Genomic DNA, 23,180 nt, shown 5'->3' with positions numbered 1-23,180 from the left:
TCTTCATGGGCTGTTCCTTCCACCCGGAACGTCTTTTCTCTCTCCTTTCCAGCCTAGGGAGCTCCTATTCACGCCTCAAAGCCCAGCTCATATGGCCTTTCCACTTGCAATTGAGGAAACTAGGCCAGAGAGGGGTGGCTACCTTGCTGCTCTGGGCTACAAAGCCAAGTGGATGCAGACAAGCAATCAGTGAGAAGAATCGGCACTCGGTGGGCACTCACTGTGTTGAAACATTCTCACTTAATCCCCCCGGGCTGAGTGAGATCACAGTATCGCAAAAGCCAGGAGAGGGTTCTGGGCTGAGAAATGCCACATTTGGATTCACAGTTGACTGCAGAGACACAAGGGTAAGGCAGGGAGAGGAGAGTCCAGCGCTGGGGTCTGGGAGAGTGATGAAGGGACTCCCATGCCGGGTGGGGAGGAGTGCAAGTGGGGAGAGGGGTCAGACTCTGGATATACTTGAAAGGGAGAGCCAAGAGCACCTGCGAACTGGATGGGAGCTTTGAGGTGGGCAGGGGTTTGGGATGAATCCTACGACTTCCCTCCTCGAAGCGCCTCTCCAAAGATGAAATGCAGTGAGAGGGGCAAGTGTCCGGCACAGTGCTCACTGGAGCCGTTAGTTCTCTTTCCTCCCCCCTCTTCCATGTGCAGGAGAAGGGAGGCTCTAGAAGGCTGGGAGCCGGGCCCTTCTCACCCTTAGCACCTGGCCCAGGGCTACACTGCACTGAAGCCCCCGGCCCCACTCACTGGCCCCAGCCTCTGCTCGTGCAGGTGGCCGGCCAGGTCTTCTCGACTAAGCCTGCATTCCAGGCTCCTGTTCTGTGGACCCCAGTCCTCCCCAGGGTTCCAAAAGAGGGTAAGCCACTTGGAGACATTCAGGTGGGCTCACAAAGCTCTGCTGGGACCCAAAGGCTGGAGTGGAAGGTAAGCACCCGGCAGGTGGCCGGTGCTCTGTGGGCGGAGCAAGTCCATCCGCATCACGTGGGCCTTCGGAAGCCGCCTGCGGGCTCTGGACATTTCTGAAGATAAATCCTGTCTCCGTGGCTTCCAGGCCAGGAAGGGCAGCTTGGGCACTCAGGATGGGGATTCTGGAAGGCAGGAGCCTTAGAACCCACAGGAGGGCCGGGTGTGGGGGACGGGCACGTGAGAAGGCATGGGAAAAACCAGACACCCTGAGGACCTCATTGCTCTTATGAGTCCTTCCCAAGAGCCCTCACGTCTACGCTAGCAGAGAGGGGGAAGGAGGACAGTCCCTTTGCAATTTGGGGGGAGGGGTGGTGCATACGGGAATTTTAGAAGGGGCCACTCTTAGTCCCTCTGAAGGGCAGATCACTTGAGTTCCAAATGCCCCTAGAGGGCAGTTTTATCCACTAAGAGGACACTCAATAAATTAAAATGGCCCACATTTCTCAAGCAGCTTCTCAGAGCTCAGTCTCACTCTGAGAAGCTGCACAGTCTCACAGTCTGTGTCTCTGAGTGAGACTCAGAGCTGTGCACAGTCTCAATCAGTTAAGGGCAGCCCTACATCCCTGGAAGGGCAGTGCTATGATCTCCCCAAGCACAGGGGAGAACACTGGGGCCCAGAGAGGAAAAAGCACCTGTCCAAGCTAGGACCGGCAGATCGAGGGTTCGAACCCAGGCAGCCAATCCGTGCCCGAGGCAATGAGGTCCCAGCAGGTATCCAAGTGGCTGGTTGGGCACCAGTTTCCTGGGTGGGGCAGGCCGCGTGTGGTCAGGCTGTGCCAGGAACAGCCGAGAGCACACAAGGCTGTGGTTTCGGGCCCCACTCAAGTGAGAAGTTCATGGTGCCTGCATTTCTTTGTCTATAAACTCAGCTGTCTGGTGGGGGTGGTGTGGAGTGGGTGACGAATATGCTTGTAATGCCCTCTCTGTCTACAAGTGGAAAATATGTACACACAGAGAGCCCTTGTCCAAGCAGGCCTAGGGCCTTGTGAGCACAGACCGAAGGCTCACATGTCACGACAGGGAATGGACAACCTGAGAGTGGGCCACCTGACCCTATCTTGCCTAGGATTTCCGGGCCCTAGCCCTAACGCATGGCTGGGACTGGTCAGCAGGCAACCCCCTCTTCTGTGGACCTGTTCCTGGGCCAGCTTCTAAGAGCGGGGAAGACCCTTGGAAACCCCAAAGCTGCACACAAAGAGGAGTAACATCTCATGATGATGAGGGATCACCCCCTTCCTTACTGATGTCTCCTGCCCCTGGCTCTCACCCTCCAGGTGAAGACTTATCTCAGTCATTTTCAGGACCATCAGGATCATACCAAGGTGCCAAACCCCAAGTTTAGTGGAAAATGACGCACAAGTCCATTTTTGATTGGCCTCCAAACACTGGGTTCACAGGACTCCCTCGGACATCAGCAAAGAGGTGCCCAAACTTCAGGTTTCCACATTCTGCCTTTCTGCTGTCTGTCCGCTGTCTGTATTCCTGTAGGTGCTGACTACATTGTGGTAAACCATAAAAACGCCCACAGCTCTCCACTCCTCTCCTGAAGAGACAGGGCCTAGCTCCTACCTCTTGAATCTGGGTTAGCCTGTGGCTTTCTTTGGCCAATGGGACATTAATGAAAATGGAGCAGAGGCTTGAAAAGAGGTCCTGTGCTGGGGCTTTCCCATTCGTTGTTTTGGAAACACTGAGCCTCCTGTAAACAGGCCCAGGCTCAGGCTAGCCAGCTGCATGATGGACCCATATGGACCCATTGCCCCTGGCACCCCAGCCAATAGCCAGCTAATCCCCAAAAGAGCTATCCTGAGATCCTGCAGCTGACCTACCCATGAAGGAGCCCAGCAAAGACCAGAAGAACTGCCCAGCCAAGCTCAGCCCAAACTGCCAATGAGCAGAACCATGAGCCAAATAAATGGTGGTTGTTTAAAGCTACCAAATTTGGGGGTGATTGTTATACAGCAAAAGCTAGCCAATACATATTTTCTTGCTCTATCTATTCACGTTTCCGCTTGAGTAACTACTTCAGCTTCATACATGCATTTTTCTCTACGCGATAACAGGTTTGATGTGCTAACTATACATTTTTTCCGAAAATGCATTAAGAAAACTACATCATTTTCAGACAACAGAAGTACATATACCTGCATACGGGTGGAGGAATGATTCATTCCCCTCATTTGACAGTTAAAGAAACTGAGGCTCAGAAAGGGGCAGTGACTTGCCGAAGGTCAAACAGCCAGTAAAATGGCGGAACTGGGATTCGGTTCCAGGCCTGTCTGAGACCAAAGGCATGGATTGATGTCCAAATCTGCACCCTCCTTCCCCCACCATCCATCCCAAGACAGTGACTCCCACATCCCTGGGGAGAAGATGAGGGAGTAGGCTGTCGTCCAGCCCCCAACCCATGCCCTCCTCCCTCCTGCCTTCAGTGAGGCTGGCCTTACTCCCAGAACTCGGTGACGGGCGAGGTGAAGTTGTTGGTGTTGAGGGTGGCCCACAGGCTCTTGTTCTTGCGCATAGTGTCTTCCATGCACTGCGGCGTGTTCCAGCTGTGGTTACAGTGTGCCCAGGGCAGCTCCGACTGGAAGGACTGGAACAGATAGTATGTGGCCCAGGCCAGGATGATGACGTAGTATATATTCAGGAGGGACACGATCACGATGGAGGCATAGCCAATGCCTGTGGGTGTGGGCAATCAAGATGAGAATCAGGAGGGGGGCCAGACCCACCATGGGCACCTATTCAACTTCAGTATCCCCAGGGCTGGGGCCCAGACAGGCCCTTCAATAATGACCAGCAAATAGGGGCACCTGGGTGGATCAATTGGTTAAGCTTCTGACGCCGGCCCAGGTCATGATCTTGCGGTTCGTGAGTTTGAGCCCTGTGTCTGACTCTGTGCTGACAGCTTGGAGCCTGGAGCCTGCTTCCAAATCTGTGTCTCCCTCTCTCGCTGCCCCTCCCCCCACTCACACACACACACACACACACACACACACACACACACACACTCTCTCTCTCTCTCTCTCTCTCTCTCTCTGTCTCAAAAATAAATAACCATTAAAAAAATTTTTTAAAAACCTAATGACCAGCAAATATTTATAGGATGAATGGATGGCCGGATGGATGGGTGGATGGGTGAAAGAATGGATGGTCTGATAAGCAGGATGAATGGAAGGATGGATAGAGGATGGGTAGAGCAATGAATATATGGCTGGATACATAGATGAGTAGATGGATAGATGTTTGGTTGGATAGACAGCTGAATGGATAGATCTTGGGTTGATAGATGGATGTTCAATATGTTGGAAGGATGTATGGATGGTGGCTGGTTGGAAGGTTAGGTAGATGAATGGATGGATGAATAAGGGGATGAGTAGATGGGTAGACGGAAGGCTGGTCTAATTGACTAATGGAAGAAAGTTTACTGGATGGATGGATGGATAGGTTTATACAGATGAATGAATGGACTCACACATCCTCCCACCCCTGCCAATTATAATCATAACAGTGATTATTTTATAAATGCATAATAGGTATTAGGCATAGGAGTAAATGTTATAATAATAATAATAAAGTTACCATTAATTTGGTGCTTAGTACGTATACAAGACACTTTTACGTAGCAATGTCATTTTGTCTTCACAGTAACCCTATGAAAGTAAGCATACTATTTCCATTTTACAGATGAAGAAACTGAGGCATGAGGCGATTAAGGGACTTTCTTAGAGTCACAAGAGTTCGAGCAAGAGGAGGACATAGGACATGACATCATACAGCTCCTGAATTTGAGTGCTTATCTTCTGCATTATACGGCTGAGCAGCTGCTACATACGGATGCTTCGACAGCGCAGAGAGGTGGGAACCGCTCATATGTATTGGGCAGCCACCGCGGGCCGCAGCATCACAGGAATAACGCACCAACTGCCTGCCACCGTGCATCAGGCACAGTGCCAAGTGGGCTTGCATGAGGCTCCAATGTACCTCGCAAATAGTAGGTGCTCAATAAAAATTTGCTGACCCAATGAACGCCAGGCCCCGGGTGACCTTTGTCCCATACTCACCGGAGAACAAGGGGCAGATCTTTTCCCAGCAGGTGATGCCCCCTTCAGAGGTGTACTGGCCTATGATTACCTCCAGGAAAAACACAGGCAGGCCGCCGCCAAACAGGAAAATAAAATATGGTATGAGAAACGCACCTGCAGACAGAGCAAAGTGGGATGAGGGTCAGACTGTGGCTGCCACAGGGGCCACTCCCAAGCCCTTCCGGCCAATGGAATCCAGGAGAATGAGGGAGGGGCATGAGGGATAAAGGCCAAACTCTTGGACCTGGTTGAAAATTCTCCGGGCCTTGCCCACCTGTCCAGGGGGCATCACCTTTCCAGTGTGCCTTCTCACCTGCTTCAAACCCACCAGGTGCTTTTCAAAGCCTCCAAGCCTTTGCTTAAGCTGTGCCAACGACCTGCCTGCCTTCCCCACATCCGTCCATCTCGAACACGACCTCCTCACTGAAGCCTTCGCCCATCCTTCCCCAGGCCCGCCCAGGGCAGGAAGCTGAGAAGAACCGGCTACGAAGGGTGCAGTGATGAGAAGCAAGAGGTAGGAGTCTCCAGCTGGGGGTAAGAGCCAGGGCGAGGGTTCCTACCTGGCATCCACTAATGGCTTCGGCGGGTCCATAAACCCTTTGAAACTGTGGGCAACTTGGGTCTATGTGTATGTGCTTTGTTCTGGGGAGCGTCTAGGGCACTCATCAGAGTCCCAAAGGCGCCTGAGACCTACAAAAGGTTAAGAAACCAGGATCTAAGGCAGAATTTCCCAAAAGGTGGTTCTCCTAACTTGGGCGGCAAGCCACCTGCTGCCAAGCAAGCCTCTGATTGCAGGCCGTCCTGGGCGCTGAGCAATTCATCCCTGCCCAGTGTTCCATAAGCCCTCTCCTTGCACCAGGGAGAAGGTCTCCATCACGTGCTGCCCGACTGTGATACCTCCGACAAGAGAGGATTCTAGCTCAGAATCCTCTGAGCAGCAGCAGGTTGAAAAAAACCCAAAAAACCAAAAAACACACCAAAACCCTGAACCAAAAAACCCAAACCAGCCAACTGGCCGAACACCCATTTACATTAAAAAAAATTATCTTCAAAGGTGGTTGAAAGATACAGATTCAAGGTCTAAGCTCTGGGGACACAACGTACAGCACAACAACGGTAGTTAACAGTCCCGTACTGCGTATTTCAAAGTTGCTGCGAGAAGAAATCTGAAGTCCTCAACCCAAGAAAAAAATGTCTAACTACGTGGGGGGATGGATGGTCACTGGAGTTACTGTGGAGATCATTTAGCAATATACACATGTATCAGTGCATTATGTCATATACCTTAAGCTAATAAATGTCACGTGTCAATTGTATCTCAAGGAAATGGGAGCAAAATTTTTATTTAAAAAAGAATATATTTTAGAATAAATTCACCGAATTTCTTTTCTTGGATACCTTTCCATCGCGGCAAATAATACTGGTTTTCCATTTATGGGGGTGGGAACAAAGTCTGCTTTTGAAGTACATTTGGATTAAGTTAGAAAAAGCCAAAGCAGGGGTGCGTGGGTGGCTCAGTGGGTTAAGCGTCTGACTTTCGCTCAGGTGATGATCTCACGGTTTGTGGGTTCGAATCCCACATTGGGCTCCATGCTGACGGCACAGAGCCCGCTTGGGATTCTTTCTCTCTCTCTCTCTCTCGAAATAAATAAATAAACTTTAAGAAAAAAAAAAGGAAAAGAAAAGGCAAAGCAAAGGCACATAGATATGGGGGGATTTATGAAGGGGCCATGTGAATGCCTGAGGCCTGGGTCATATGGGTCTGGCCTCATCACCTCCCGAGAGAGAGATGGTAAAGGACTTACTTGAGGTTGCCCAGCAAGACCCTGACAGAATATCACCTGACTCCCAGTTGTGCTCATTTCTTGCCTCTGAGATGGGGTGGGAGGTAGCAGGCTGACCCAGGGGAGGTCCAGGCTGGGGGCCTGGGAAAGTGGGGCATGGAGAGAACCCCGTGGTCCGGCCCCACCCTCTCCTCCAATGCCACTCTGTGCCCAGTCCAGGCTTACCTCCACCATTTTTGTAGCAGAGGTACGGGAAACGCCAGACGTTGCCCAAGCCAACGAAGCCACCAGCCACAGAGAGCACAAAGTCGATCTTGCTGGACCACTTCTCCCTCTGAGGGGGCTTCCCCTCTGCCTCATCTTCGGGCCGCGTGCCTGGGCTCTTCCCCGGGGATGGTTTCAAGATGTCTTTGTGAAAGTCTTTCAAACACTGCAGTTTCTCCTTGGTGGCCATATCCTCCTTGATTTCTGTAGGAGACAAAACAGAAGACAACGTGTGCTCAGTAAGGGATGGCCTGTTTGTCTTCGGCACATGCTCTCCTTTCTCACCCATGAGCTGGCTCTGATCCACCCAGGCCAGTGGCAGGGGGCCTGACATCCCCTGTCTATCCACTGCTCTGTCCTGAGTGATTTGGACCCCCTAGGTGATCAGGGACCTCAAGACTCAGGAACTGACAGGTTCCCCAGGCACCTGCTGAACAGAAGCACGGGAATCCCATGTTTGTCGTCCCCCAATGTCATGCTTCGTTCTGCACCTGGAGGCAGAGAAGCCACCCCAACGCTGGCATCATCTCCACAAAATAAGACACACGCCGGGCAAATCCAAGGTAACTTCCCGATAACAGCCTGCCTGCATTTGCTAGAAATGAACAGACACTGTCTCAAATTTCAGATTTGCCTAGAGAATGATGGCTCCCATTTCATTCAAGACCCAGCACAGTGCCTGGCCATAGGAGGTTCTCATTCCCAGCTTTGAAAAAGCAGATTCGAAAAAGAAAGAATGACTAAACATAAATGAATACGGAATGGAGTTTCAAGCCGGAATGGACACAGTATTTGAAAAACGAGGTTTCCATCAAAGTATGGAAAACAGATGTTTATGAAACAGGTTTGCAGTTCATTAACCAGTCACATCTCTGCGGCACACTGTGGGGCTAACGGAAGAACAGGGGCTAATGTCCATTTGCCCATCCCTCTCTAGCCACTCTGGCTTGCTCTAACCCCTGCGCCATCCAGGCTCTCTTGCCCTCTGACTCCCTGTTGGGTTCAGCAATGGGAGACCCCAGATGAGGTCCAATCTCCAAGTCCCCAGAAGCTGTTCAGGATCACACTCAGCCCACCCCGGCTTCGAGCCCACTCTAGAGGAAGTCTGCCACCAGCCAGGAAAGAACATCTTTCTCTACTTCCCAGGTCCCTGAGCCCTACCCACTGCTGCCAGCTTGGCTTTGAGGGAAGAGCACCGCGAGTCCCAGCCCAGGGTGAGAGGGTGCCTTTGAGGGTTTACCCCCACCCGGCGGATGGCCACGGAAGGCAGCTGAGCTGGGGGAGCCAGACTTAGGGGGCCTACCCACCCCTCCCTGAGCAGAATAAAAAGTGTGACCAACTCATAGCCAAACAGCCTGGGATCCAAATGGATGGCCAACATGGAAATAACCGAGAGAAGTCAAGATTTCTAGGTTTTCTTAAAACATGTGAAGGTCATCAGGCCTCTTTGGGTTCACATTCCTCAAGGGAACAATTGGCTGGACCAGATGTGGCCCGCTCACCCGAGCACACCCTGGCCCGCTTGCCACCTGGCTCACAGGACATCTCTAGTGGGGATCTGAGTCTGCCTTAGCAAAGTGCTTAGCACTACGTACCTGACAATGTCTTGCTCAAGCCCTTGCTTCCTTGTTAACTGTCTCCACCTTGACAAGAACACAGGCTTCATGGCGACAAAGACCTGCCTTATCTACTGCTGTGCCCAAAACCTGGAGTGCAGGAGGTCGCCAGGTAAGAACGGATGTGTAAATGGTCCCCAGAGTGGGGTCTTCAAGCAGCTGTTGCCACGTCCCAGCTCTGATGCCAGCGAGTGTCTCCGTCTGGCATGGGTGGCGGTCTGGGCAGGGTGAGTTGGGGGCTGCCTGAGGACCTGGGGTGTGCACAGAGGATGCCCTGGCCTGGCCCCAGCAGACAGACCCACAGGGGCCGTGCTCTGAGGAGGAGAGGCACAAAAGCACAACAGAACCCCCATTTCCCCCACGCCTCCTTCCTCTCCCTGGCTCGGGGTGGGGGACCCCGATTGTTTCGCTATCTGGCCATGAGCAGACCAAGAAAAGGCTTCCTGGAGCCGCCGGGCGCTCGCTGAGCCCTTCCTCTGTCTCCTGGAGCGCAGACTGGTGGCGGCATCCGCACAGCCTTTCTTTGCCCTGCTCCCTCGGGGCAACGTGGGGGTTCGGCCAGGCGTATGGCTACTGTAAAAATAGCCCCAGCGGCCAGCATTGTTCTAGCATTAATTTGTGCAGCCCCCGATGGTTATCTGAGCAGCCCATTGTGGGCTGGCTGGATGGGAGCATAATTGGAGGATGTGGGACTCAAGTCCCTCCTAGTGAAGATGTTTTTCAGGGAATGACCCCTGAACCTCCTCACCAAGAGGGTCGGTTCCGCCCTTTCAGGCTCTCCTTGGATCTCGGGGCTACGAGGCACTTCACAAGGTCAGCCAGGCGGAGGGGGGAGGTGGCCAGCTTCTGTTCGCACAGGCAGCTGGGAACGGCGAAAGTTCTGCCCCAGTAGGATACTAGGAGCCGGGGCAGCTTCCCTGTGCTACCCTGAGAGTCCTAGCTCTGCCCCCCAGGTCCCCAAACCCACTTGCCAGGCTGGCACTCAGAGGACCCTGCAGAAACGTGGGGGTGGGGGGCAGCAACAAGTTCCCCGAGACCCTCTGCTCCAGGTTCCTGTTTCCCATGAGGTGAGACCTCCAGCCCCTTCTCCCCTCAGGACCCTGTCTTCCCAGCACCCAGCACCCGTGGCTGAGCCAGGATGTGGGCGGGGCTTGAATGGGGCACAGCTGGGGCCTGTCACGTGTCTGGCACCACGGGGGTTTCCGGTCTCCTCATCCCAAAAGCACATCCAGGGACGTGTTCTTCTGTTACGTCACCTGTCTCACCCACGGCTGCCACGAATACAAGCCCACCTGCCCTTCAGGAACACACCAGCCGGTTGCCCTGCCTCTGGCTCCCTGCCACCAAGCCACAGTCTGTGACCTCGTCCAAGACCTACTCATGCCCTGATGAGGCCAGGCCCAGGTGCAGGCATCCCACCTCCCGCTCAGGGGGCTCATTCCAAGCCCTTCTGTGGTGTCTGACCAGCCCCGTGCCTGTAAAAGCCCATTGCAGCAAGACCCTTGGCTTCCGCCTCCTGTACATTCCTGGCATCCACCCACATCTCTCCGTTGCCATGGCAACCGCGGTGCTCAGGGGCCCTGACAGCTCTTGCCTGGGCATCTGCAGCAGCCTCCTCCCAGGTCTCCCTGCTGCTACACTGTCCCAGCTCCCCAAACCGTTCTCAGCGCAGCTGCTGAGGGCAACGTATAGAGCACAGCAGACCAGAACATACTTCATTACTCCTAGGAGAAAACACAGACTCCTCACAACAGCCTAGGCGCCATCTCCCCATTCTCCCTTCTCCTTGCGACACTCTTTCGCTCATCCCACTCCTCAGCTTCAGGCTCCCTACACGGCTGCTTCAAGCCCTCTGGTGGCGACCCGACCCCTGGAGGAACTGGAGTATGAGCCCCGGCCTAGAAGCTGACAGCCGTTTCCTGGCTGGGTGTCCTCGGACAAGTTGCTCAACCTCTCCAGTCTTTCGTGGCCTCACTTGTAATGTGGGGATAATCACGCCCAGCTCATAGGGATATTGTGGAGACTCCACAGGGGAGGAGAGGAACGCATGGAAAGTACTTAGAACCGTAGTGGCAAGTAGCAAGTACTCCTTACACAGGAGCGGCTGCGTTACTGTTGTTACCGCCACAATTATTATTGGGTCCACCTTGACCTTGGGGTATGCAAGGCCTTGGTTCTACTCAAGGGGAGATCGGCGAGACCCGGGGAGGCCAAGCGACACTCCTGAGGTCATACACCCGGTAGTGACAGTAACCGTAACGCATGCGCCGAACTTTCAGCTCTGCCGCCAATCCCTCCCCCGGCCCAGCCCAATCTCAGACAACACCTTCCCTGCAATACTTCCATCCATCTCTGCAGACTCCTGGAGGCCCAGTAATTCCCACCTGTCACCCCACAACACCCTCCCCACAGTGCAGTGAGCACTTAGGAACAAGCCCCCTCCTAGGCATTCCAGCAGCCTGCTGGCTGCCAAAAGCTGTTTTCCTTGGCCCCAGGCCCAGGGCTATTTTGTAGCCGTGATACATAATTCCCCATTTTAAGAGCTTCCTCTTTGGTTATTACAGCTACAAGTGATTAGAATCGGCATTAGAATCAGCTCTGACACAGAGGCTCCAGGATTAAGTCTCCCTCCTTGCCCAGCTTAAATTCTCCTTGTCTCTGTTGCAGGGGTCAAGGCCAGAACTGGCTGTGCCTGAAGACCGACTTACAGATCACCTGGTCAGCTCTGGCATGTCCACGGACAGATTCGACCTGGTGCCAGCGATGCCGTGGATTTATCAAATGTTCCTTTGCTTCTCCCCCATTTAAACCCAGTAGAATTTTGGTACTTACACTTTGTGCTGAGCTGTCAGTAACTAGTGGTCTATTTACTCCTCAAACAGCCTTACTGTGGAAGGGAAGGGATTTCTAGTCCTGTTTTACCCATGAAGGAAGTTGAAGCTCACGTGAGAGAATGAGTGGCCTGCTTGGGGCTATGCACACAGAAGCCGGAAGCCAGAATTCCCACCTCCACCTGCCCAATGCCTGAGGCACTGGAGCAAAGCTTAGAAGGAGGAGACCTCTGCCCTGTTTGCAGATGAAGATGCTGAGGCCAGAGGAAAAAGGCCAGATGTATAGCAGGACACAGTGGGAACTGGGTGTCCTGCCCACCTCCCATGCCCTCCCAACCCCTCTGGCCCCAGGTGCCCAGGTGCCAGCCAGCTGGACCTCGAATCAAGCTGCAGACACCGCGGTGGCTGCCTTCCCCAGCACCTGCCGCTTCAGTCCAAGGCTGTGGGGGAGAGCAAGCCCTTGCCCGAGAAGTTCTCACCCTTCCCCAGCAGAACTTGAAACGTTTCCCGTAAAAAAAAAACACAAAAAACAATCCCACAAGGCTCTCTGGAAGAGAACGAGGACTTCAATCTCTCATTGTCACTGACTTAACCAATCAGTGAGGTTCTATCAGGTTTTCAAAATAAGAGGGCAGTTTGCTGTTTCCTCTTTAGAAGCCCTTCCACCCACTCAGAGGCACACAGCCCCTGAGATCCATCTCTGGATAGTGAGTGTTTCTCAGCAAGCCTCTGGGGGTGAGGCAAGCAGCACCTAGAATCCCAGAAGAGACCCCCTCTTAGAGGTAGAAAAATAGCAACGTCCTGTTAGGCTCACTGTGGAATTAAGCATTCTGGGGTAAGGCTTTATCCTCTCCTCCCGTTCCCCTGTCCACTCCAGAGCCAGGGTTCTGGGCTCACTGAGGCTACGATCCAGCTGCGTGACCTAGAGCAGGTAACAACCTCTCTGTGCCTCATTGGCTATAAGAACTCCCCTCCTAGGGATTAAGTAGGACGATGCCTGTAAAATGTTCAGCACAGGGTCTCTTACATGCTAAGTGATTAATAAATATTAGCTATTACTGAAGAAAACAGCTGACCACACTGGAATTTTATTAATACTGTGTGGCAGGCATCATATCCTGAGTGTTTTGAAAAGAAAAAAAAAGCAAGCTGCATTTATGAAGCATTGACTACACACACGTTTATTTAGCAGTGTGCTAAGTGCTTTGCAAGCATTTTCTCAGTTAACCCCCTCTATGGGAGCCATTTTGCTGACAAGGCCTGGAGAGGTGAAGTCACCCATCCAGAATCACACGGCAAGTAAAACAGCCGCGGAGGCTTCAAACGGCTCGCAGGTCTGCTTCAGCCTCTGTCCCATGTTCTCAAGCACTTGGCCATCTGGGATCACCTGCAAGGTGACCAAGTGAAATCAGGCCTGGTGCCTTTAAGTCCACTCCAAGCCGCTGGACTGGACACATCAGGGTAGTATGGGAGGGCCAACAGGGAAGCAAGGAGCCACAGGACACAGATGGGGCAGGGCCCGGGGACCTGGGGAGCAGTCACTGCCCAGGGCCATAGGGAAGGGCTGGACAGGCTCATGAAGTGGCATTGACAGCCAGGACACACGGCACCCTGGACCAGAGCCTTCCTCCAGCAGGCAGGGAGAGCCTCCCAGACTTCTCTGATAAGTCTGAAGGGGCTCCTTCAAAGCACTGTGTCCACAGATTCCAGGCAAAGGACAGGTTCAGTGAGTAGCAGGGCTGGGATCAATTAGTAATGTCTGCCACGGCCATGCTCCTTAGGTACCCTCCTGACCCTAGGAAGCATTTGAAACCTAAGCACAAAAAACAAAAAACAAAAACCAGGGCACCTGGGTGGCTCAGTCGTTAAGCGTCTGACTCTTGGTTTCAATTCGAGTCATGATCTCACAGTTCATGGGATCGAGCCCTGGGTCGGACTCTGAGCTGACAGCACAGACCCTGCTTGGGATTCTCTCTCTCCTTCTCTCCCTCTGCCCTCCCTTGCTCTCTCTCTTCTCTCCCTCTCTAAATAAATAAATAAACATTTTTTAAGAAAATTAAGCACCCCAAACCAACCAAACAAACAAAAACAAAAACACGAGGTGTGTCAAGAGTGCTATTTAACCCAAGACCTTAAGGGTAGCTATTTTTTAAAAGAAAGTAGAAGTTACTCAGAGAAAGACTTTTGTTTTTGTTTTTCAGGAAAAGGTGCACCTTTAAAAGATGTAATCATTTGACTAAATCACGTGGTCTGCATCCTTCTGTCTTGTTTATCTGTCTGTATCTCAGGATAACTCATGTGACAATCTCAACAGCCTACAAGGACCTGGCCGCGAAAGACAGAGTTTGGTGGGGAGGCAGGGAGGCTTCGGGGAGGAGTAGGGCTTGCGGCAAACCGGATGGGCTGCTCTCCTCAGCTCCAGCTGCTGCATATACATTTTCTAATTTCTAAAACATGCCACGGCCCAAATACAAATATGGTTTGCCTTCTTTGCTTACGCCATTACCCCAGGTCACCTGAGGTGGCCACAGCAAAGGGCAGGGCAGGGGGCAGGCTTGCCTGGAGATGCTGACCAGCCCAGCCTCACCGGCCCAACGGCTCCCCTGGTGAGGTCATCCAGGAAGTCTGGCATTGTTTTGCCCGGAACAAAGCTGAACAATGAGCGACCGCATTCTGGTCCTAGTGAAAGTGAATTCCGTTTGGGGAATTGTGTTTAGCATGACATCTCTGGGGACAGGGCTTGTTAATCTACCTGGGGTTCATTGTCTGCGGGCAAGTTCTCCCCTTCCCTGGTAGAGCTGGAAACCCCCCACCCCACAAAAACTCAGGTCCACCCTCAGAGACCCCTCATTTCCATTGAGAGCACCTTGCCTGGCTCATTATTAGCCCTCAACCTACGTTAAGTGTCTACCTCTCCCCGAGCTTCACAGAGGCTCCCCTTTCACAGATCAGGATGCTGAAGCTTAGGGAAGGGGAAGGTCAGGCCCAGGTCACACAGTCATGAGGCAGTAGGTTAGGATTTGACCCCAGATCCTGACTCCACACCACCCAGAGACGAGGTGACCTCTGGACAGGGACCTACCAGAACAAGTCATACCTCTGGCTCTGTGATTTGCAGAGGAAAAAGTGGGTGAGAGGGAACAGGTTTTACAGAGAACAGGCCTCTGGGACAACACTGGTGGCAGGCAGGATGTGGGCCCAATGCACAGCCACCTTGTCCTCTTCTCCTCAAAAAATGTTTACAGGTGAGAGTTCCGGGGACCGGGTCCAAATATTTTTCTTATCTCCTTAGAGGTGGCAAGCACTGACCCAAAGCCCAAAGAACCACAGGCGGTCAACAGAGAAGAACAAAAAAGAAAGCATGCAAGCTGCATGGGAGTGAGGGGGAGGGTACTAGGTGGGGGAGAGGCAGGAGGCCGGGCCAAGGGAGGGGCTGAGGGGTGGGGGCAGGATGGCCGGCGCAGCCCCCAGGCACCAGCCAAGCAGGCCACTGAGTCAGGGGAAAGGGCAGTGGACCAGGGGCCAAGAGGCTGGGTCTAGTTCTAGTTCCACTGGGTCATGCAGGCCAAGTACTGCCCCTCTGCATCTCAGAAGTCCAGGGACAAAACAGAGCAAGGGTAACCCCGGCAGGCAGTGACTGCTGAGTAAGCACTTCCTGAGAACCTACCGTACTGGGTGCCAGGCACTGCTCTAGGAACTGGGGGCATGGAGGTGAGTCCTGAGGAGCTGACGTTCCAGAAGGGGAGATCAATATTTACAACCAGGACCAGCATGTAGAAGACAGCCAAGCAGGATGAGGCGTAAGGGACAGGGACACAGGAGTCAGTGAGGCCCCTCCGAGGAGTAAGGTTTCATAACGGCAGACGCTCACTGAGCTTTCAGAGACCTTTCAGGGACCTTTCAGGGACCTTCCAGGCACCAATGCATTTATTCCTCTCAGCAGCCTGGATGAAGCAATGAGGCCCAGAGAAGCGACGTCACTTGCCTAAAGGCACACAGCTGGGATCTGAACCCAGGCAATGGGTTTTGGGGTCCATGCTTTCAACTACACCAAAACTGAGGTCTGCATGGCAAACATCTGGGGAAATGGTGTTCTCAGAGCAGGGAATGGCGTGCTCCAAAGAGGGCCACACAGGGCATGGTAAAGGAAAAGAGAGAAGGCCAGTGTGAGACAGAGAACAAAGGGAAACTGGGGATAGGGTGACCTAGAGACGAGGCCATGTCCGGAGGCCAGGATTAAAAGCTGGGTTTATCCAGAGGCTGGTGGCAGCCCCTGGAGAATTTTGTGCTCAGTGGGGACTCAACCGTGTGGCTCCACAGCCCCTGCTTGTCCCTGACTGCCTGACCCCTCCTTTCCACTCTGGGAAGGGATTCAAGGGCTCATGCTGGGCTTTTCCCTGTAAGCTACTACGAGTGGGGGCCTTTAGAACCTGGGTCCTTTATCCCCGACACCCCGGAGCCACCCAGCCAGCCCCCTCATCCTGTGCCAAATACCTGCAGGACTGGCTGAAGACGACTGCTGCTCTTTATGAAGAGGGATCACCCAAGAATGGGTGGCCAGAACTCCTTCCCCTTGGCCAAGGGTCACAACACCAGTGCCACAGAGAAGAAAATGTTCTTGTGAGTTGAGTCCGGACCTCAACAAGGGTGAAGCCCACGGGTTTGGGAAGAAGAGGGTCAGCCTCTGATGCTATATAATCTGAGACAAGTGACTAACCCCTGCCAAGCAGGCACTTACCTGGGGCAGTGGGGCGGAAAAGCCCCAAATGTCCCATGCTAACTGAGCACCTACTTACACTGCTGGCCCAGGGCCACTGCAGGGGGATACGAGGTCACCTCCCTGCCCTCAAGGTGCTAATGTCCAGAGACGGAGGGGAGGGACTCGTTTTGTCAAAGTAACACAAACATTATTCTGCAAGGAGGACAGGAGTCGTGCATCTGGTCAAGGGTGAATGAGAGGAGCTTCAAGGAGCAGGTGCCTGGGACACCCTCCGGGTTGGGCCCCACACAGCCTAGCTGGACCTGGACTCCTGGGGAAAGGCGAGTATCCGGGAACAGTCCAGTCTCACGGATTCTGTCGCAGCGGGCTCAGACCCCAAATGCCACTTAGGTCAATTTTGAGCATACACCGCCAGAACTAAAGCTTAGCTAAAGGAGAGAAAGCAGGGAGACAGAGGAGGGCCGCCATGGCGTCTAACGGGGGCGCTCAGGGGCCTGTTTTGGTGCACAGGGCAGTGAGTCAGCAGGCAACGGTCTCCTGGCACTGACTCACCAGCCACAGCCTGTCACTCTCCCGTCAGCTTCCCCACCACCCCAGCCCTCAGCCTGGTTTTGCCGGAAGTGGGGGTGGGGTAGGGTCTACCATGATCCTGAGGCAGGCTCTGTAGAACCCAGGATTATTTCTGGAGGCCACAAAAAAAGAGACATGAGAAACAAGAAAAGCTCAGTTTCCATTTCCGCAAACTTCCCCTTTAAAGCTATAAGAACCCTAAAGCTGCCCTCCTCTCACTGCTTGTGGAAAGCAAACAGGGCTACCCCTCCCTAGCTCTATAGAAACTGGAGAGCGACAGGATCTCAGCGACAAGGCTAGCTAGCTAAGGGCACGTCTGTGGCCCAACACCCACTCAGAGCCAGCCACCTCCAACTCCCTCACCCGGGCTCGGCCGGAAGTCACATCTCCATGGAAACAGTCAAAGAACCCTCTGCGGAACAGCCTTGGGAAGTCACCTCTCTAAGCCTCAGTGTTATCGTCTGTAAGATGGGCATAATATCCCATCTACAGTGTGTGAAGACTCCTAGCTCAGTAAATGTTTGTAAACAAGGTCCCTGTTCCTCTTTTAAACACGTCTCTACTCAATGAGGAAGGACCTTCTTCCTTCCTAGCTGCACCCAAACCTCACCCTCACTTAGAAATTTAGCTCAAGGAGAGTTTGGTGCCCGGGGAACGAAGCAGCTTGAGATTTAGCAAGACAGAGGTGGCGATCAGCTAGCAATGTCTGCTGCCAGTGCCCCGGTGCCTGTGCCGTCTCGGAGCAAAGGGACTTGCTGCCTGGAATTTTCTCCGTTTATCTGGAAGTCAACTTCCGGTTGGCGTCCACCACCCACAGCCCACCTGAGATCCCCAGGGGCTCCTGAACCACACACATCTTAGGCTTTCTCACACCTCCATGCCTTGGCTCATTCTGTTCCCCTAGCCTGGCACGCTGTTCCCCAAGTATGGTACAAGCAAGCCTCAGATGATCCCTTGGGACAATGGCCCTCCAATGCCTCCCTTGGGCTCCGTGGGCCACACCACCTCTGTTCCCATGCTTACCAGCCCATATCAAAATTGTCTGCTTACCCAGGGCCAGCTTCCTGACACCCAGTATGAGGCCCGGCACTATAAATATTTGTCGGATGGAACCTTTAGGGCTCACAACTCTGGGGACACTCAGCATAGGAGTAAATATCTTCTTCATTGTAGCTATGTGTAGCAGGGCGGGGGGGGGGGGGGTCCTCAACTAGGGTGAGAGAGCAAACAATAGCAGATGTTTAGGACACAGGCAGGGCTGTTGACAGAGGAAGAATGGGCCATACACAGCCTCTGCTAGACAGAGGGGGTGTGTTCCCAGCATATGAGCACAATTCCCCGCAAGTGGTCAAACCCCTGCAGAGCTTTGCCCTCTTTTGATAGATGAGCCCGAAATCTTCAGGAAATCAATTTTCGTTAAACAACATGTTCTCTGAGCATCTTCCAAAAAGGGACTCTGAAGTGAATTCTCCTTGGTCTCCTAAAGGTTCACCGGGTACTAGAGGATCCCAGTGGATCCTGCACGAAAACTGGGAGGCTCCAAATGGGGCCTTAGAGTAGTGGCACATGCGCGTGCAAGCCCACTTTTGGGATGAGCAAACCGAGGCCCCAGACACACAGCAGATCAACAGGAGCCACCAGCCTCTTTCACAGATGCGCCATCAGAGCTCAGGGGACCTCGTTTCAAAGGAGAAAGTGAGGCCAGAAGGAGGTGGGATTATCCCAGCCCGCTCTTATTCCAAACCCACGTGGACCGCCTCAGATCTAATTCCGTCAGGTTGGCGGCTGTTGGCACAGCAGCCGTGGCAACTTCCAGGGCTCCAAGGTGGTGCCCAAAGCAGTCAGCATTCAGCTAGAAGAAAAGCTCAGCATTAAAATCCATACCAGGGATGGGGGGGGGCTCAAGGGAGGATGCACATTTCTCAATTATGCATACCGTCTCCCAGGGCAACCCCCAGGCACCCTCTAACCTTCTCAACCTTTCGTGCCCCCAGTGCTGTTCACCGAGAGCACCGTGTAGGGGATGTGGCGCTGCCTCCTCACAGCCAGCCACCCATGCAGTGACACAAAATGAGGCCACCTCATCCACTGGAAACTCCCTAGAGGCGTGCCCACTAGCTCAGCCAAGCCTGTTGCCAACCATGCAACAGCAACCCCCACTGCCCACCACGTCGCCCTCAGCTCGAGAACTATCACTGGTGGCTCCCGGCTGCTTGGAGAATAATCACTGTATTTCCCCATCAGGAACCCAAAGCTCCTTACACTTGACATTGCCCTTGTCCCCAGTCCCCACCTTATCTCTCCTCTGGTCCTGCCTGAGTCCCAGGACCTCCTTGTTTTCTCCATCATTATCCCATTCAATCCTGCACTTTGAGAGCCCGTGAGTTCTCTTATGTTTAGGTAGATCCCACCCACCCTGAAGACCTGGCCCGAGAGTCACCTCCTCCAGGAAGCCCTTCCTGTCCACCCCGCTCTTTCCCCTTGCCTCCTCTGACTTGTGTCACCACACCATGCACCTGGTTCTGGGCTCTTGCTCAGACTGTGACACCCTAGACAGAGTTCAAAGTTCTCCTTGGAAAAGCTCAGTTTCTTCATCTGTAAAGCGGGCCCCCTAATCTGTAAAACCGTCCCGTACTGAAGTCTCTGGGCCCCTGAGCAGAGTTGCTAGAAGATCCCAGGTGCCTGAACCTCAGCACGGCCTGGGGCTCTGACTGAAAATGCAGATGCCTGGCCCCTCCCCAGACCTCCTAACTGAATCTTCAAGGATATTAGACCCCCCCCCCCCCGAGTGAATAGTAGAACCGGGTGAGGTTAGGCATAGTGGGTGCTAACAAACTGGGAGGTGCTTGGTAACATGTAAAACAAAATCAACCGATGAAAGAGACTATTACTGGCTGATGAAACTGCATGCGAGTGTGCATAGCTGTGCACACGTGTGTGCCCATGGTCTGTCGGTCTCCCCTGCCAGACTATGAGCATCTGGGGTCCAGGCCTGGCTGGCTTTCACGTCTGCCAGCCCCAGTTGAGTCCAGGGACTACCCTGTAACCATGTGCCCAGACATGGTTTGCCATGATAGTTTGCCAGAGGCTCTCCTACTCCCTTTTGCCACTGCTCCTTACAGTACTCCCGGGGGACGGGCACTTTTGTCCCCATTTTACAGATAAGAAAACTGAAGCTCAGAGATGAAACATGGTGGAGCCAAGGTTACCCAGTGAGCAAGTGACAGAATTTGAACCCAGGACAAGGCAATACTCCCTCTACTGGCTTCTTAAGTTAAAAGGCGTTTGAGAAATAAAGGTTGGGGCTGGCAGGTGGATTATCTGGGGCTCCTGGGGCAGGGAGCTGGTGGAGTAGGGGTCCTGGAGGGACAAGCACCCAGGGGGCAAAATCCAGCAGAGCAGGCCTCAGTCAGCATCTCCAAAGAGACGCAGAGTGTAGGGCACATCACCTGAGACCTGGGAACCCCTCCCCGCACCTGTCACCCTGGCACAGGGGGTCACTTTTTCCCTAAAGTGGAGGCAATGGGTGGGGCCTTTCCAACAGGAGAAGCACCTGTCCCTAACATGCCAGCTCTCCAAACCCAAGGAACAAACGCAGGCAAGGACCCAGGAGACCCTGGTGAGGCCCTGGCTGGGCCAGTGGCCACTGCTTGACCAAGGCAAGACCTGCCCCTCTCTGGGCTGTGGTTTCTACCAGGTGACCAGCAGACCCTGACAGCTTGCAAGGGTGGTATCCCAACCATCTGTCCCACGCGCAGGTGCACACACACACACACACACACACACACAGACACACACACAGCCACCTCTCCTTCTGCAAAGGCAACCTGTCCACCAGAAGAAAATACACACCACAGATACACCTGTCAGCACCCCAGTTTCCTCAAATGTAGAATGAGGACAGTAATAGTACCTACCTCTTCGGGTTGCTGAGAGATTAAATGAGCTAATATGTACAGATGACTCTGCCAGAACAAAACATGAGCTATCAGGACAATGACCAAATGCAGGCATATTCTTCCTGAGACCAGTGACAGCCTGGACTCACAGCCAAGGTCCTGCGGGGCACGTCCTGTGTGCCAGGTCTGCTGGACACCTGACAGATCACCTCGCAGAGCCAGGACCAGGGCTCAAAGGCAGGCCGGCCAGTTCTGAGACGCGGGGCATCACCCTAACGCCCCTGCCTCCTCTTCCATTCCTCTTCCACAGTGGGGGGGAACCAGTGTCCCTGGGGGACACTCTCAGTACACTCGCTGAGTAGGACGATGTAGGTCCTGTGGGCTGGTGGCTCCCTGGGGATCTGAGCACAGATGCGGAAACGTGTCACCTCCTGTCCCTAGCCTCGGAGTAGGGTCGGGAGAGCAGCTCAGGCAGCTGCCCACAGACAGGCAGAAGATGCCCAGAGGAGCCGGCGGCCAGGCCAGCACACGAGGTGGTGTCGGTACCCCTCTGGCCCACGGGCGGCGGGGGACGTGGAAGTTACAGGGCCTGGGGCCCGACCTTGAGAGCAGACAAAATGTGTGCGGCAGGCGCTGCCGGGGAAATGGGCTGCAGAGCGGACCCAACAGTCCATGGTGGAAATGCAGACCAGCTACTGGAGCAGAGTGGCCAGGCAGCCTCCCTCCTTCCTGGTAGGCACAGCTGCGGACCTTGGGCTGCAGCTACAGAAATCAGATTCCACAACCCCCTCAACTGCCAGGGGCCTCAAAACCCCAAAGGTCCTCGCTAGAAATCCCTGGGTACCTGAGACCCCTTAAGTGGCCATTAACAAATGACAGATCAGCCCCGGACGCCAATGCCCAGTTTACAGAGGAGACTGAGGCTTGAAAAGGGAAGGGGGCTTTCCAGGAAGCTCCAAGGCTCTGCTGTGGGACCCTGGGCAGCCCTACTGGGTCTGTTTCCTCATCTGTAAAAGGTGACCAATAATGGCATCATCCTCTCAGGGCAGAGGGGTGATCACGTGAGCTGATGCAGGTAAATCACTAAGTACGGGGCCAGGTGCCCAGATAGGTGCACATTAAGATGTTGTGCGTGAGGGCAAACATTATTCATGCTGGAGCGAATCTTAGGCAACTGCCTGCTAGTAAGAAGGCAAGACCACAGCAATTATGGCAAAAAGTTTGCCAGCCCAAGAAGGATGGGCCACTCCAGTCTTCAACCCCAATTGTTTTTTTGAATGTGTACTAGTTCATGAAATTCAATACCATCATCTGGTCTAACATGCCCGTTTTACAGGTGGGGAAATTGAGGCCTAGGCATAAGAGCTTTGGTCTCTAGTGTTTCAACTCAGGTTCTAGGCCTCTGGTTGCCTTGCCTGCTCCTACTATTTGGAAGCCTAGGACCAGCTTATTTAGGGAGCTCTTACCCAGACCCAGGACATGCACAAATCCCACAAAGGTCTTTGACTCCAAGAGAAGGCCCTGCCTGTTTACCCGGCAACCTACTTCCCGTCAGTCCAGGGGCCAAGAGGCTCCTGCAGGCATTGATTCTTGTTCCCACCAGGCCCCCTGAAGGACCACTCAGGTCAGAGCATCTGCTCCCTCTCCTGGGTGGACTCCCTGGACACCGTTTCCTAGGTAACTGCAGCTGTTGGGGACCTCACAGGCTTGAATCACAGAAGGCAGCTCAGGAAGGTTCTGTAAGGGGACAGAGGCCCTGTAAGCAGACAGGAACGCAGGTGGACTTCCCCCAGACACTGGGAAACCGGGCTTCTCATGAAGCCTGAGAGAGTATAAAAGATGCCCAGCACGCTGGCTATGGACCTCAGAAAATCTGCTGAGGTCACAATGCCCCTTCCAACACAGCCCAGGTACCCAGAGACTGCATACTCCAGAAAAATGCCACCGATTGGGAATGTCCCTAGCAGAATTAAAGCCAGAGGAGGGTCCTTTGTCATAGAACTTACTGTCTCTCTACATTAGTGCCTGGGAAGCCCTGGGCTCTCACAGCTCAGTGGGTGCATTTTCACAGGCCATTTCAGGCCCTGAAATGCACATCCCTGCTCTTCTTGATCCTCAAATACTTCCTCCAGGAAGCCTTCCCTGACCATCCCCGGTCCATCTCGTGGCAGAACAGATTGCTCAGCTGTAATCCTAGTTTCTTCCTCCCACAGTCAGAGGATGCTCTAGGACAGAGGGTGGGCCTCCTCCCTAGAGGCAGCCAATGAGGAGGACCCAGGTGTATCATTGCCATGGCAACCTATTGTTCGAATTCCAGCTGTTCTTACGTCCTGGAAACAAAAAATAGTTGTAGCTGGCACTATGTTGGGCATTTGATATAATTCTAGCTGCTAGTAATTTTTCATTTTCTACTTTAAGTTTTGTTTAAGTTTATTTATATTTGAGAGG

General features: G+C 53.5%; 1 protein-coding gene across 3 annotated transcripts in view; it reads right to left on the bottom strand.

Annotated features, from left to right (window-relative positions):
* Positions 1–23,180, bottom strand: part of SLC6A6 (solute carrier family 6 member 6) — an 87,808-nt gene that overhangs the window by 37,237 nt on the left and 27,391 nt on the right. For 2 of the 3 annotated variants that reach the window (XM_027042727.2, XM_053218894.1), the window contains 3 exons: positions 7,058–7,300; positions 5,028–5,162; positions 3,411–3,645 (listed from right to left, as the gene is read on the bottom strand). In XM_027042727.2, coding sequence (XP_026898528.1) covers positions 3,411–3,645; positions 5,028–5,162; positions 7,058–7,286 — 599 coding nt within the window. In that variant the 5' untranslated portion in view covers positions 7,287–7,300. Of the gene's footprint in view, positions 1–3,406; positions 3,646–5,027; positions 5,163–7,057; positions 7,301–23,180 lie in introns of those variants that run through there. The other variant, XM_027042729.2, reaches the window with a different exon arrangement.

This window comes from Acinonyx jubatus, chromosome A2 (assembly GCF_027475565.1).
Source record: "Acinonyx jubatus isolate Ajub_Pintada_27869175 chromosome A2, VMU_Ajub_asm_v1.0, whole genome shotgun sequence".
In the NCBI taxonomy this organism is placed as follows: domain Eukaryota; kingdom Metazoa; phylum Chordata; class Mammalia; order Carnivora; family Felidae; genus Acinonyx; species Acinonyx jubatus.
This window is presented reverse-complemented; position numbering and strand designations above follow the sequence as displayed.